We start from the raw sequence: 16,754 nt of genomic DNA on the forward strand, positions 1-16,754 counted from the left end.
ATTCTCTCAAAAGCAACATGAAGGTTCTCTGTGTAGGAGAAGTGCATAGAGCCAATAAAACAGGAGTCTCATCTAAAATCAGTCATAGAATCATAGAATATCTTGAGTTGTAAGGGACCCATAAGGATCATCAAGTCTGACTCCTGGCACCACACAGGGCTGCCCAAAAGTTTAGACCATGTGACTAAGTGCACAGTCCAATCAGTTTTTAAATTCAGACAGGCTTGCTGCAGTGACTACATCCCTGGGGTGCCTGTTCCAGTGTGCAACCACCCTCTTGGTGAAGAACCCCCTCCTGATGTCCAGCCTAAACTTCCCCTGCCTCAGTTTAACCCCGTTCCCGCGGGTCCTGTCACTGGTGTTTACAGAGAATAGGTCACCTGTCTTTCCACTCCCCCTCGTGAGGAAGTTGTAGACCACAAGGGTCTACAACTCAGTCCTGAGGGTTGCTGCTGCAGCTGGTGCGGGGGGAAGCTGAGGCCCCAAGAGGACAGCCCTGCTGCCTCGCATCTGGCCTACCTCCTCATGCCCAGCATCACTGGCCCTTCCCAAACTGGGCCTGCTTGGTGTAAAGGCATGGATGGGACCTACAGGAGCAGTAGTAGTGTGTGGAAGGATACATCTCCAAGGGATTTTCCTTTCATTGGCCATATGGCTGAGATGGGCCTGACGGCGGTGCCTTCAGCCTCACGCCTTTCTCCTCCAGGGCCCCAGCAGGTCCCCTCTGGTTTATAACTGAAACAGCAGTGCTGGGCTCCTTGTGGACTTACACAGCTTCCTCAAAAATGAAACCACATCCTTTTTTTGTTGTTGTTGTTTTCACCTCAGGGAAATTTTATAGAACAAAACTATGCCTGTCTCCACTGGGGAGAAATAACTCCAAAGTGTTTTTTACTTCTTACTTGAGTCATTTCACTGTCTTACCAACCAATTAATTTAACCAGCTGAGTAGAAAAGCTCAGAAATAGAGTGAGCTTGTTCAGCTGAATGGCATGCATTACTGTTAAGTTACTAAAATCAAAGCACAACTAGCCAGAAGTGAAGGGGACCTGCTGTGGTCCTAATTTTGTTAGGTTTTGTCATGTATGCTTTCTGGATGTAGGAATAATTTGGAATGGGGATGGATTTTTTTTTTAATTTTTTTTTTTTTTTATGTTGGGAAGAGAAATCCAGGAAAGCAAAAGGCGTATATAAACTCCAAGCTGCTGATGAGAACACCATGCTTGCTCTCAGAGGTAATCACAGAAATAGGTGATACAAATTAGCTGGCTGTGGATTAGTACTAATATTTATGATTCACAAATGTGATTTATTTTATTCATCACATATATCCACCAGTCATAGCATAGTTAAAAGTAATTGTCATGGTTCTGCCAGGTCCCATTAGCACTTAGCACTGAAGTTTATTCTAATTTATATTCATGAGATTCTGACTTCCTCACTTATATCATGGTCCATATGAATGCTCTATGGGTAACATGATCCTTGTTTGAGGTTCTGCATCTCTCTTGTTCATGTTTGTTATTATCTTAAAACAGTACGAACTAGCAGTCTAAATCTACCATCAGCTGAATGTTGATTTAAATAAGTCTCTAAGCTTTGCAAAACAGAATAAATACATTTTCAAGCTTTCTAAAGATCAAATCTATATATTTCCCTTTGGTATGTCTCATACTATGAGTTTGAAGAATCCTGTAGTGGCTACTCTGGCTGAACAAGTGATTGCTGCAACACTGAACATTTATAAATCAAGATCATAAAAGGCAGTGTGGTGTCTTCTAACTCAACTCACTCCAGGGCAAGGCAAAAAGAGAAATCTCTTTTGTGCTTTAAAAAATCTTTTCCTGTGTATTCAATTTCTGAGGTTTTCTAAGGTTTGTTTTCAATGAGTCTGCAAAAGCTGTCCTCAAAAGTTTTTTTGAGGCAGGATGATCTAGATGTTTTCAGTTAATGTCAGTACCTCTGCAGTTTAAAATCATTGAGTCCCTCCATCATCCATTCCACGCTAATCATCTCCAGTCCTGCCCTCAATGATTCAAAGGAATGAACTGGCATAAGAAATCTTCTGGTGCTCACCCATCTTTAGAGTCATGGTTAGCCTCACATGCATCTCATGCATCAGATTATCGTTCCACATCCCTAGCTCTTACAGAAGCAGGCCAAAAGCAAGGTATCCTTTTCTCCCATGTCTCCTAATGACTTAATAAAAACAAAGTACCTATATCTGATCTCTAGACTGAGCACTGATGCTTTTCAAACCAAACTAAAACCTGGAGACAGAAGACTGAACAGGGACAAGATGGTTTCCCTGGCTCCTGGCCACCAGAGCTCTATCTCAGAGTAGGCTGCTAGGATGGGACTGTTCTGCTGGGCTGCTGGTTTTGAGAAACACTCCAGAAGGCGAGTCACCTAGGGCAGGCTTCCTATGGTGGTGTGTACAAACCTGACATTCTGGAAAACAAACACTATGTATGCATATGTGGAGCAGTATTCAATATGCATTTCTACGGTTATTAGAGAACGTTTATCGTCCTGTCTAATGTATAAGCATACCTGCTTCCCCTCAAAGGAATTCAGCTTAGAACACTGAGTGGAAAAAAAGATTAGTTGAGTGCACAAAAGTCTGTTTAAGTTTCATCATGCTGCAAATTACATTACATAAAATTTTTGATAGCCTAATACATTAAAGAAACTATTGAATTGCATGAAAGAAAAACAAATCAATTATAGTTCACTAGTAATGTTTTTTTCCAGTCATCTAAAAAATAAGCAAAGTCTATTTTTATGAGAAATCATATGGCACATTTTTCCGATAGTTTCTCATCTGCAAACACTAAGCATGATTTGTTTAAATTAGAGGGTGAATAATAACAGTCAGAACCATCTGAAAAAAAGATAAGTTAATTCTTCAATCAAAAATTTAATTAGTTTATGTAGGATTTACTTTATCACTGCTCTACTTGAGGTGTTATGAGATTATTTTTGTATTTCAGTTTATCCCTTTTATTTTAGATATGATTTTTTTTTCAATGGTGATGCCAATTGTCATGTATAATATAAACTATTTAGAACAGAAATGAATATCTTTTGGGGAATGGCTGTGTATTTAATTAATTTAGATAAATTGGAACATAATTTAAAATGAAGAGGTTTATTTTTCAATAGATTAAAAAAAAATAAAAAGATTGTAGGTTGTTGGGAGGCCCTTATCACTTCAAAAATGGAAAGCCATCATGTCTAGAAAAGCTCATATTGTGATTAAAGCACAAGCGCAAGACTGGAAAACATTATTAAAATTTTTGTCTTCCTGAGTTACTGTAGGAAATTATCCAGATTTTCATTAACTCCCTACTTTTTCTATAAACCATTTCTCTTCTCTCTCTCTCTCTTTCTCTCTCTCTAAATGTATTTATATTGTAAACAGTTAAGGTCAAAGAATCACAGAATAACAGAATGGTTGAGGTTGGAAGGGACCTCTCTAGATCATCTGGTCCAACCCCCCTGCTCAAGCAGAGTCCCCTACAGCTTATTACCCAGGATTGTGTACAGGCAGCTTTTGAGTATTTCCAGGGAAGAAAATTCCACAACCCCTCTGGGCAACCTGTGCCAGTTCTCAGGCACCCACGCAGTAGAGATGTTTTTCCTCTTGTTGTGACATAACTTCCCATGTTTCACTTTGTGCCCATTGCCTCTTGTCCTATTGCTGGGCACTACTGATAAAAGTCTGATGCCATCCTCTTGACACCCTCCCTTCAAAAATTACAGAATCACAGAATCACAGAATTTCTGGGTTGGAAGAGACCTCAAGATCATCGAGTTCAATCTCTGACCTAACGCTAACAGTCCCCACTAAACCATGTCCCTAAGCTCTACATCTAAACGTCTTTTAAAGACTTCCAGGGATGGTGACTCCACCACTTCCCTAGGCAGCCTGTTCCAATGTCTAACAACCCTTTCAGTAAAGAAATTCTTCCTAAGATCCAACCTAAAACTCCCCTGGCGCAACTTAAGCCCATTCCCCCTCGTCCTGTCACCAGGCACGTGGGAGAACAGACCAACCCCCACCTCGCTACAGCCTCCTTTGAGGTACCTGTAGAGACCGATAAGGTCGCCCCTGAGCCTCCTTTTCTCCAGGCTGAACAAGCCCAGCTCCCTCAGCCGCTCCTCATAGGACTTGCTCTCCAGGCCCCTCACCAGCTTCGTCGCCCTTCTCTGGACCCGCTCAAGCACCTCGATGTCCTTCTTGTAGTGAGGGGCCCAAAACTGAACACAGTACTTGAGGTGCAGCCTCACCAGAGCCGAGTACAGGGGGACGATCACCTCCCTAGCCCTGCTGGTCACACTGTTTCTGATACAAGCCAGGATGCCGTTGGCCTTCTTGGCCACCTGAGCACACTGCTGGCTCATATTCAGCCGACTATCAACCATCACTCCCAGGTCCTTCTCTGCCTGGCAGCTCTCCAACCACTCATCTGCCAGCCTGTAGCTCTGCTTGGGGTTATTGCGCCCCAGGTGCAGGACCTGGCACTTGGCCTTGTTGAACTTCATGCAGTTGACCTCAGCCCATTGGTCCAGCCTATCCAGATCGTCCTGCAGAGCTTTCCTACCCTCGAGCAGATCGACACACGCACCTAACTTGGTGTCATCTGCAAACTTACTGAGGGTGCACTCAATGCCCTCGTCCAGATCATCAATGAAGATATTAAAGAGGACCGGCCCCAGCACCGAGCCCTGGGGAATGCCACTAGTGACTGGCCTCCAACTGGATTTGACTCCATTTACCATGACTCTTTGGGCCCAACTATCCAGCCAGTTTCTAACCCAAATTCATATCCATTGATCAGATCTCCTCCGAGCCTTCTCTTCTCCAGCCTGAAGAGGTCCAGCTCCCTCAGCCTGTCTTCATGTGAGCGATGCTCCACTGCCTTAATCATTCTAGTAGCCCTTAACTCACTCCAGGAGCTCCAAGTCTCTCTTGCCCTGGGGAGCCCAAAACTGGACTCAGAACACCAGGTGAAGTAGAATGGGAAGATCGCCAAAGGCAGTGCTCTTCCTAATGCACTCCAGGATACCATTGGCCTTTCTTGGCCATATTGCTGGTTCATGGTCAACTTGCTGTCCACAAGGACCCCCAGGTCCTTCTCTACAGAGCTGCTTTCTAGCAGGTCAGACCCCAGCCTGTACTGGTGCATGGGTTTATTCTTCCCCAGGTGCAGGACCCTCTACTTGCCTTTGTTGAACTCCATGAGGTCCCTCACTACCCAATACTCCAGCCTGTCCAGGTTGCTGAATGGCAGCACAGCCTTCTGGGGTATCAGCCACTCCTCCCAGTTTTGTGCCATCAGTGAACTTCCTGAGGAGGCATTTTGTACCTTCATCCAAGTCATCTGTGACATCATAGAATGAACATTAATGTGCCACTACAATGAGCACCATTTTTATTTTTGCCTGCATCTGACTACACATGTAAGAATAACATATGGATATCAAGGGAGAATCTCCTACCGCTTCAAGTTTTTTATTATAACTGGCTCAGTTAACCTGCTAGGACCAAATTTCATGTTATGACAAGAATAATTAGTGAGTGAATTCTGGTATGAAAAAATCTGTCTCCTGACAGTTTGCCCAATGCACATTTTCCATTCCTCCCAAATATTCTGTTACTGAGTTTGGAAAATGGAAGGGACATCTTACATAAGAACAGTTTCTTCTAGGTTTTGGGTTGTTTTATTTTGTTTTGTAGCAGACAGCTTCTTTTCTGAAAACTGCAACAAACCCACAAAACACCTCTTGGATGAAGTCTGTTATTCAACACCATCTTAACAATACCAGCTAGCATTGTACCACAGGTTTTGATACTAAATGATATTATGATATCTGTCTGTGTATTTAACAACAATTCACCTTTGGGCACCCCGTTCTTTGGTAGTACCATACTAGAAATGGTCTGACACTATCAGTTTTAGAGAGACCACACTAAGTAGTAGACATATGTTATTCCATCTTCAGTGACACAGTTGACTTTTTTCTTCTTCACTCTTCAGTCTTTGTTGTGAATTTTTTTCTATTTTTTTTACACCTTCCTATTACTCAGGTCTGCAACTTCCTATAACTTCTGATTTTGCTATATTTGAGGCATTTTGCATATGTTAAGCATTTGTCCTTTGTCCCTTTTGTTACCCCTAGAATTTTGTTTGCCCAGCTCTATTTGCATCACTACCAGTAACTGACCACAGGGGACCTATTAATAGCCTTGGAGTCTTCAGTGTCATCCTACATACACAACTTCAAGGCCTATACTCTCTCTCCTGTACTCCTTCAAGATGCAGCCTTAGGGTTATAATTAGTTCTTTCTATCGAATTCTACAGAATTCTGTAACTACTGGTTATTCCTGTCTACAACTTATTAATTATAATAACATGCAAAACTAAGGAAAACTAAAACAAATGACAGAAGATCTACCTGGCCATTAGAGGCCTCAACCCTGAGGCCTCTGTTGTTAGTTTGATGCAAACCCTGTGGCCTGATGCTAGCAATGGCAATTCCATATATACTGGGCTACATGGGTGCAATGGTGATGATGGAGGTATTACCCAAGAGCTAGACTCGCTTCACTTGAATGGTGGGTGGCCAGAGACTGCTGCTTACCCAGATCTAAGGAGTGCCTGGGGCAGAAGGGGAAAAGTGTTAAATGCAGAGTGATGTTTTTAAAGCTGTTTTTATAACTTTTATCAGAAGTCTTCTTCCTTGGCAATTTTGCATTCAGACAAGAAACAGAAGTGAATAGATTACTTGCTCTGGTAACAGCAGAGCAGCACCTGACAGTTTTTCTAGGTACCTCCAGAGCATGTATGCTGCCCAAGGACAGGAAGTATATATTTCATATGATGACAAGAATGCTACAGGGATCAGCTCTCTTGAGGTGGGCTATTGGTGCCACAGAAATATATCTGACTTGCAGAATTCTCTTTAATTTTTCCTAGAAAAGGAAAGCCTATAGCCTCGCAGAATTTATTCTGAAAGCCTTCTAACAACCCATAGATTGCTGGTTGCATGCTCTACGTAAGGTCTATATACCAGAAGGCAGTTAATGTTGCCCATTAACCACCTTGTACTGAATCTAATTACTTAGTTTTGATTAAAGCACACATTGAATCCAAAAGCATTCAATCCTGATTTGAATGCATGAAGAGAAGACAGAATATGACTGGCTTTTTCTTTTCTAATAGTAATCAACATCAGATTTAGACATTTATATTAAATATTTTGTTTATATTCTTGTCTTCAGATTTGAGTTATTGTGTCATTACCTTTGCTACACAAAATGAAAAAACCTCTTACTACCCAAGTATTTTCTCTTTGTAGAAACACTTATACACTCTAATCAAGTCATTTCTTGTTTTTGTTTGTTCTAAATGAAGCAGATGGAGGTCTTTAAGCTTTTGCCAACAGCACACTTTTTTCAGTGGTTGAATAAGCTGTGTAGCTTTTCCTGCATATTTTCAAATATACAAGACTTAGGACTGTATGGAACTTTGTAGGCAATGCTTTATGCAGAGGTAAAATTACCCTTACACATAAAAGCTCCTGATTTATTTTTTTTTGTTGTTGTTGTTGTTTTTGTTGTTGTTGTTTTTCTTAATACATCTAAGAATTATTATTTTTTTTTGTCACAGCATTGCAATAAAGCTCATATGCTGAAGTAATCATCAGCAGTCCTTTCCAGAGGACTGCTTTTTCCTTAAATGTAGTTCAGCTATGGTTTAGTAGCTATATCTTTAGTAGCTACATGTCTTTTTCCTTACTTGTATCTGACAGCAGTGAAAACTAACCTGCAGTACACTAAAAAAATGTACTATTTAACTAAACAAAATTTATCACAACATTTTGATTAGTGCATATGAATGGTCTCATGTAGCAGAGGTATACAGGCAAGGAAGTGAGAGAGGTAATGCAGTACATGGTGAGTATAGGCTGAGAGTGTCAAAAGCTGTACCACTCCCTTCATAATAGTAGGTTTTTCTATCTATCCATATGTATTTGCAACTATATACATTTGTGGTCTGCATGAGGAATGTGTTTCCTTCTCCTTGACGGTGTTGATGTTTTTGTTATGCACTGTGTGTTCTTTGCTTCTCTTGGCTACTGCATGCCTGGACTCATCTCTGTCTTATCTGGCTACTACAGAAATGTTTTTTGATGGAGAGACAGAGTGGAGATACAAAGCTGGATAGAGGCACAAGGTTCCAAAGTGGGAGCTCTGTTATCACATACCAAACGACATAAGACCTTTCCTATCTTACTTTAAATTTCCTAGACTTTTGAAATGGATGTCTCTTGGTCCTTCCTTACATGACTACAGATTTGGAATATTTCTTCTACTTTACACTGCCATGAGGCACAGTGAATTTCAAGAAAACCCAATTCACTACACAAACATAAAAGCCCTTGGATCTTCTTCAGTGTCATAAATAGTGCAGGTGTCAATTACATAATATTAACACTAGAAGAAAACACTAAATATTGTCTATTCCAGCCTCATCCCAGCAGAAAACAAACACTACTATACTGTGTGATTCCTGACATGTAAGTCTCACTTTATCTCAAAGATATCCAAAGACATTCCTCATTTTCCTTAGGCAATCTATTCAGTGTGTTGTTATAGTAACCATTGGAAGGAGTTCCTTAACGCTTAATCTGACTTTCTCTCACAGCAGCTTAAAAGCATTACTTCTTATGCTGTTGGCTATGGACATGGAGAACTAAATAAATTTGCAAAAACCTTTTCTTATTTGATGATTGTCATCATATTTCTATTCAAATCTTCCTTACTTAGGCTTTACAAATCCATCTATTGTTTTTTGTTTGTTTGTTTGTTTGTTTGTTTGTTATCCTAAGACGTAACCCTTTGTAGTTCATTTTTGTAATGCAGCTCTGAACTGTCCTCATTTGCTCAGCAGAGAAGAGGTCATGATACTGAGTCTGCTGGAGTTCAATAAGTATTTGGACAGCACACTCAGACACGTGATTTAATTTTCAGGTAGTCTTCTGTGGAGCTAGGAGTAGGACTTGATGATTCTTGTGTCTCCCTTCCAACTTAGGATATTCTGTGATTTTACATTATTTTTCTTGAATGCAGCTCACTGCACAGTGCAAAGCATTCCAAATGCATCTTTACCCCAGCTAGACAAGAATGGAAGGATTATTTAATGCATCTAAGTGGTTATGTTCCTTTCTCTATATCTCAGTTGATTTGAAACAAATATTTTTTGTTCCTACTTAACTTGTGTTCTCATGTATCATGTCTTCCACTTGTTCTTAATGTATAAAAACGTTTATTTCAAACTTTATCTCCAATTTGACAAAATTTATGAAGACTTCTAATTCTGTCCTCCAATGTACCTTTTTGTGATGCCATTAATAAACTTATTCTGCTATCCACCATTCAGATTGTTGGTGAAATTCTTGAGAGTAACTAGTTGCACTGCAGACCCCTTCCAAAATCTCTGCAATTTATTAATTAATTTTGGTAATAAACCACTGATAACTAATGAATGTGGCTTTCTAACAATTTTTACCCATCCAGTAATATTCTCTTGTCATTCATATCTAGTCCAATTATCAGTATGTCATGTGAAACAGCAGCGTAGCAGCAGAAACTTACTGAAATGTGAAATATTATGTATGCTTTTTTTTTTTCTTCTTTTTTTTAAATCCACAAGGACTGTAGTTCTGACTTAGAAGGGAATTGCTTTGCTTACATAGGATTCTTTTTATTATTATTATTATTGTTGTTGCTGTTTTAATTAGGTTCTTACAAGTAATCAGTTTAATAAGTTTTTCCCATGTTTTCTCCAGGAACTGAAATTATGCAAATGGATCTGTAATTTCACTGCTCCGTCTTTTCTTCCTTTTTAAAGGCTGACATTACTGAGTCTTCAGGTACTTTACCTGTCTTCCAGAAGTTCACAAAGAAAACCACTAAGTTTTTATCAGCCAGCTCTCAAAGTACCCAAGGGTGAAGTTCATCAGGCCAACTTGTCTGAACATCCAACTCTTCTGAACATTCTCTGCCTGTCTTCTCTATTCACCACTGAAGTCTTGCCCTTTAATCATAGGTATCAATTATAATAACAATCTGCTTGGAGCTGACCTTTTTTGTAATGATTGAAGCAAAAGAAGCATTAAATAATTTGGCATGATTGCCATTATCAGTAGCTATCCTTCTCCATTGAATCATCCTTCTCCATAAACCATACCTCTCCTTCATCTTTAAAACTGAACTACTTACAGTATGATTTCTTGCCTCCCTGCACATCCATGATAGTTACATCTTATTTTGTGTCTTTGCTGTTATAATTCTATGCCAACATATTTATTCTGTATATTTTAGGTTATCCTTCTTCGCTCAGGTTAGTTTATCTTAGGTTAACCTGACCTATTTTCTGTTAGTTGTGCATTTTTCATCCTTTGAAAACCATGAGCTGCTAACCTGGTCTCCTAATACCTAGGCTCTTTCTCCCACAAAAATATAATTCATCCTGATAATCTTGCAGAAGTTTTCTTACTTATCTTTTTATTTTAGTTCAGCCTCTCAGCAGGTTTCACATCACCAAGTTTTTGCATTCCTAGTGATTTTTCTGAATTCTTTTGCTTTTATGCTGTACATCCCCTCTCTTCTCCCTTTGCATGGGTCCATTGCTCTCATCTAAATTCTTTGTATTATGTTTTTAATATTCAGAGACTGCTCTTCTCTTTTGCTTAGCATCAAATCTCAGAAAATATCTATTGTTGTTGCTATCTCCACTACTGAATAAAAAGGTTGCCAATAGCACATTCAAAGATCTATGCATTTTTGAAAGATAATTCCTTTCCAAAATGATGTTTGGGTTGTTAAATTCCCCACCATTCCAAGTCTTATGTTCTTAATAGCTCTGTTTGTTCTATTATTAAGAAAGAAAGAAAGAAAGAAAGAAAGAAAGAAAGAAAGAAAGAAAGAAAGAAAGAAAGAAAGAAAGAAAGAAAGAAAGAAAGAAAGAAAGAAAGAAAGAAAGAAAGAAGGAAGGAAGGAAGGAAGGAAGGAAGGAAGGAAGGAAGGAAGGAAGGAAGGAAGGAAGGAAGGAAGGAAGGAAGGAAGGAAGGAGGGAAGGAAGGAAGGAAGGAGGGAAGGAAGGAGGGAAGGAAGGAAGGAAGGAAGGAAGGAAGGAAGGAAGGAAGGAAGGAAGGAAGGAAGGAAGGAAGGAAGGAAGGAAGGAAGGAAGGAAGGAAGGAAGGAAGGAAGGAAGGAAGGAAGGAAGGAAGGAAGGAAGGAAGGAAGGAAGGAAGGAAGGAAGGAAGGAAGGAAGGAAAAACAAGCAAGAAATAAAGATTGTAAAAATTATACACTTCTGCCTCCTTCCTGTTTTTAAATAAGTATTTTACAGAAACAGCAGAAAAAGGTTGGCTTTTTTCTTCCACTGTCTTCCCATCAATTTGGCTCCAGCCCATTGATTTTGGTTTTTATGTAGATTCAATTTTTACCAGTTAGCTCAGGAATTATCACATGGTTAAGGAAGACAAAACTATCAGGTGGCACCATCTGCCAGCCATGCATTTATTCTTAGAATGAATCTATCATTGTCTGAGCTTTGGTCATCCAAGACAGAACGCAGAAACCCTACTTTAATTCCTACTCCCAGAGCTTCATACTCACTTGTAATTTTCTCACATAGCTTGTAGTACAAGTCAGTGGGGGAAACTTCAGTAGTTCCTTAGACTGAGATTCCTGGGAGACATTACCTATCTCTTATACCGAATTTGAGTAATATCCTTCCATCACTTTCTGGGTAGAATAACAACCGCTATTTTGCTTACTCACATCAACAACGGCTACAGTTTTCATTGTCCGTCACTGGAGCTGTTAATATCCAAAGTCGTTCCTTGATTTTGGTTAAATTTTGGATCAGAAAGATCCCAGTATAATTAATAACAGGTTAGAGCTTGCTCCAAATTATTGCAGTGCACAACAGATAGATGAGGAACTGTGACTTCTCTTCAGTTTGTCTGAGTTGTTTTCATACATTATATTGTATTTTAATGTTGTCTTCTACATGTCGTCTATACATGCTTCTGCTACATTTTTTGTTGTTTCAGATTTGAATTAATTTGAGTTTCAGCTCAATTAAATATCTAAAACTAAAGCAACAGCTGAAATAATTTGTTTTCTGTTGAGATCTAAGAAGTACTTTTTAATCTAAGTATGGAAATAACTTTGAGATTTTTTTTCGTATTGTTACCAAGGTTATTAAACCTCTTAAAAAGTATTTTAAATATGGTATATAGTTATAGTAATTACAGTGTTGAGATATAATGCTAGAATACACAGAAATATATTTGCAAATTTAGTTCATACTTATTTCTTTAAAATATTTAATTTGTTAACTATCAACTATGATCTATGAATAGCTGTAGTTTTAAAGCTGTCAAGAAAATATAAAATAGTGTTTCCAACCTGGAAAAGTTAAATTATGCAGTTGTCACTTGTACTGTGAAGTAGCTTTTCTGCTTTCCCAACCCAGCATGATTTATAGTTTTAATGTTTCATTTTCTTTTCTGTCAGACAAAAACTGCTCCACGGATATTGATGAATGTGCCTTCAAGCCCTGCAAAAATGGAGGCCATTGCCAGGATTTGATTGGTGAATTTTACTGCAGCTGTTTGCCAGGTAAGAAATCAGGTGATATTTATGTGAGAAATGTTTTGCGATATTCCTGAAAGAAATATGTTTTTTTACAGCTAAATACTCATTTGTTTGGCTTGAAAAGAGAGAAGGACTGAGCAGGCACTATTTAAGTGTACTTAACAATTGCTATGTGGCCAGTGTCACCAGAATTTGTTTACAAAACATAGCTTGCATCCCAGAAGTTCTGCCTTGCAACACTGGTGAATGAAGAGTCTTAGAATGTCTGTGGTATTTATGGAAGAATCTTTGAGGAATCCTTCATTTCTCAGTCTTCTCAAAAGTTAATTTTCTGGTTACCTTCCATAAATGTATAATACTTTTTTCCTCCTTTTCTATTTGCAAAAATGATTTTCTTATTGAAGAAAAAAAAACGGGGAGAATTTATATGGTAGCTGTCATAAAGATTGTCTGCACCAAAGAGACTTACAATTAATAACTGAACTGAAGTCATCAATAATATCAGATCAATCTCTCTCCTGTCTTTATATGGCTTGGATAATTCCCATCAGATATAGAATGTCCTATAAATATATGAACTTACGTGTTTCATTGTGGCTTTTTCTCTATAAAGCTGGATTGATGCTACAGGCCAGCCTCTACATATTGTAATGTAATGCTTTAATATAACCAGCTTATTTAAATGTGATACTTGTATAGTATCACTATTTTTTGTTGTTGTTGTTGTTGTTTTTTCCTGCTTTCTTTATTGAGAGTCAAATAGTCATCATGTCTTTGGAAAGTAGCAACTAAAACAAGAAATGATAGTGCTCTTTCAGCTGTGGTGTTTTGTTTTGTTTTTTTTTTTCTGATTTTTAGGACATTTTAATTAAACTTTGTTCCGTTGTGTCGAGTTAGCAACTTAATAGTAAAATGATTGAGCTCATATTTGGACAGAGATATTTGCTTATAATGGAAAAGAAAAAGAAAAAATTGGTTAAAATTATGTCACAATAAAAATTATGTATATTTTTAATATAAGTTATTTAAAAATCATATACAAGCCATTTCGTTTACTGTATAAGTAGATGGAAATATATTTAAATGTAAAATATAGAAATACCACTCACAGCAGCCAGCACTGCTACTAAATCACAATGTAAACGCATAAAAATAACTTGAATATATACACAAATACACAAATGTAGGTATTAGTAAACGTAGAGGCATGTGCATGTATGCATTATACATGCACATACATACAACCTCTTTTAAAATCTGAGTCTCCTGACAAACTTTCAGGATGCAGAATACCTGTTCTGTCATTTTATTTTTTATTTATTACAGTGGCTAATTTGTTAAGACTGAATTCTTAGTTGATGTATTAGCTTAGTTTTACTTTTTAAATTGCAAAGCATGTGCCTATATTTCACTTCTTTTTCCATGGTGGATAAACTTAATGTCACACCCCTTTTTGTCACAGAGTATTTTGCTTTGTGCAAAGTGAAATATGAACATGAAAACATCTGCCTGCTGTACAGGACTGAAATAGTGAGATCATTTGATCTTTGATATTTGAGTTAACGGTGTGCCTTGGCGGCCAAAAGGGCCAACCATATCTGGGGGCTCATTAGGCATTGCTAGACAGTCAAGGGAAGGGATTGTCCTGCTCTACTCTGAACTGATGCAGCCTCACCTTTGTCGTGGTTCCGCTCGAGTGGGCAGCCGAGCTCCACCACAGCCGCTCTCTCACTCCCCCTCCTCAAAGAGGAATGGGGAGAAAATATGTGAAAGGGGCTCAAGGATTGAGATAAGGACGAGAAAATCACGCAATAATTAGTGTAACGGGCAAACCAGACTCAGCATAAGAAGACAGATAGTAAGATTTATTGCTCATTACTAACAAGCTAGAGAAGTGAGAAACAAAGGAAAGAAACCAAAAGCACCTTCCCCCCCATCCACCCTCTTCCACCTCCTCCCCCCGAGCGGCGCAGGGGAACGGGGGAATGGGGGTTATGGTCAGTCTACAGCACTTCTTCTCTGCCGCTCCTTCTCGGTCACTCTCGTCCCCTGTGCTGTGGGGTCCCACCCACGGGATGCAGTCCTTGACGAACTGATCCGGCGTGGGCTTCCCACAGGCAGCAGCTCTTCCAGAACTGCTCCAGATATGGGTCCGTACCACCGGGTCCATCCCTCAGGAGAAAACTGCTCCAACCTGGCTCCCCCACAGGCAGCATCTCCTGCCAGGTCACCTGCTCCTGCGTGGTCTCCTCTCCACGGGCTACAGGTCCGGCCCGGAATCTGCTCCGGCAGGGGTCTTCCACAGGCGGCAGCCTCCGTCGGTGCAGGGCCACCTGCTCCACAGTGGTCTCCTCCACGGGCTGCAGCGTGAAACCCTGCTCCACCGTGGTACTCCATGGGCTGCAGGGGGACATCCTGCTTCACCATGGTCCTCACCACAGGCCGCAGGGGACTTCTGCTCCGGCGCCTGGAGCACCTCTCCCCCTCCTTCTACACTGACCTTGGCACCTGCAAGGCTGTTCCTCACTCCCTTGACTCTCCCGGCTGCTGTGTGGCGCAGCGTTTTTTTCCCTGTCTTAAATATGCTCTCACAGAGGCGCAAAACAACATCGCTTATTGGCTCAGATCTGGAAAACAACGGGGCCCTTCCCAAACATGGGGCGGCTTCTAGATCCTTCTCACAGAAACCACCCCTATGGCCCCCTGCTACCAAAACCTTGCCACGTAAACCCACTACAACCTTGAACACTGTGTGCAGTTTTGGGCACCACAGCACAGGGACATAAAACTATTAGAGAGTGCCCAAAGGATGGCTACAAAAATGATGAAAGATGTACAGGGCAAGACATATGAGGATTACCTGTAGTACCTTGGATGTTCACCCCATCTGCTCTCTAGGGACAAAGACAGGACTCAAGGGAATGGCATGGAGCTGGGACAGGGCAGGGTCAGGCTGCATGTGAGGAAAATGTTCTTCACTGACAGGGTGGCCAGACACTGGGACAGGCTCTCCAGGGAAATAGTAATAGCACTGAGCCTGTTAGAGTTCAAGAAGCATTTGGACAACACTCTCAGACACATGATTTCACTTTGGGGTAGTCCTGTGTGGAACAAGGAGTTGGACTCGATGAGCCTTGTGGTTCCCTTCCAACTCAGGCTATATTATGATTCTATGATATGCAAAAAATCATTATTAAAATGATGTGAGAAATACAAATATGAATTCTTGGACTATATACATTTTCTATTATTATCTCGAATATTCAGTAGGTACTTTTTTGAAGAAGAATAATTATCACATGTACGAAATACTGGATGAAAATAAATGATTTAGATGTTATTTAGTCTAAGAAGATAGACATATGCATACATGCAGTAGATTTAAAAGAAGAAAGCAAGAAGTTTTATACATAAAAGAAGACAAGTGACATATAATAATTATGTGTCATAAAGACTATGATGACATAAAACAGAACAGCTAAGAGACCTAAGCAGTAGTCACAGCAGTTTCCAGGTTTCTTCAATGAACTGCAGGAAGTATCTATTAGAATCTTCCTCACTGAACAACATCTTTTGTCAGGTGGCTATTTAGAGTGACGAATAACTTCTGGAGGGTCTTGTTTGTGTTAGCTGCTTCTTTTTTAAGGAGTGCACACTGTCTTCACTTGACTGCTAACTGGGGAGTGTCAAGCACCTACTCAGCTGGTGCTTGGTGAGCCGATACAAATCTGGTAGGTAGGAGCACAGCTTGTGGAGTGTAGAAAATGAAGGCTTTGCAAGTGCAAGACAGACCTTGAAACTGTGCCTTTAGACCCATGCAATGGTCTGTGGACTGTGTGGACTCGACTGTGTGGTACAGGACAGTCTTCAGCATCAGATGAAGCAAATATCCCAGGCAAATCAGTCTTGATACAGACAGTACTACTGAAGTATGATGTTGCCATGCAGGTTTTGATCTCCAGGGAATACTGCTTTCTTCTTCCTGGGGTGGGTATGATGTTGTCAGCTATGAAGAAGATGAGCAGACTGCAAACTATCACAAAGAATGAATGTAAGAGATCAATCAGTAAGGTC

The 16,754-nt window shown here is 39.9% G+C and overlaps 1 protein-coding gene across 1 annotated transcript in view; it reads left to right on the forward strand.

Moving 5' to 3' along the window:
- Positions 1 to 16,754, forward strand: part of EYS (eyes shut homolog) — an 830,760-nt gene that overhangs the window by 213,238 nt on the left and 600,768 nt on the right. Inside the window, exon 14 of the mRNA XM_068678264.1 lies at positions 12,600 to 12,704. Within this exon, the coding sequence (XP_068534365.1) occupies positions 12,600 to 12,704 (105 nt within the window). The remainder of the gene's footprint in view (positions 1 to 12,599; positions 12,705 to 16,754) is intronic.

Source organism: Anas acuta, chromosome 3, assembly GCF_963932015.1.
Source record: "Anas acuta chromosome 3, bAnaAcu1.1, whole genome shotgun sequence".
NCBI classification, from domain to species: domain Eukaryota; kingdom Metazoa; phylum Chordata; class Aves; order Anseriformes; family Anatidae; genus Anas; species Anas acuta.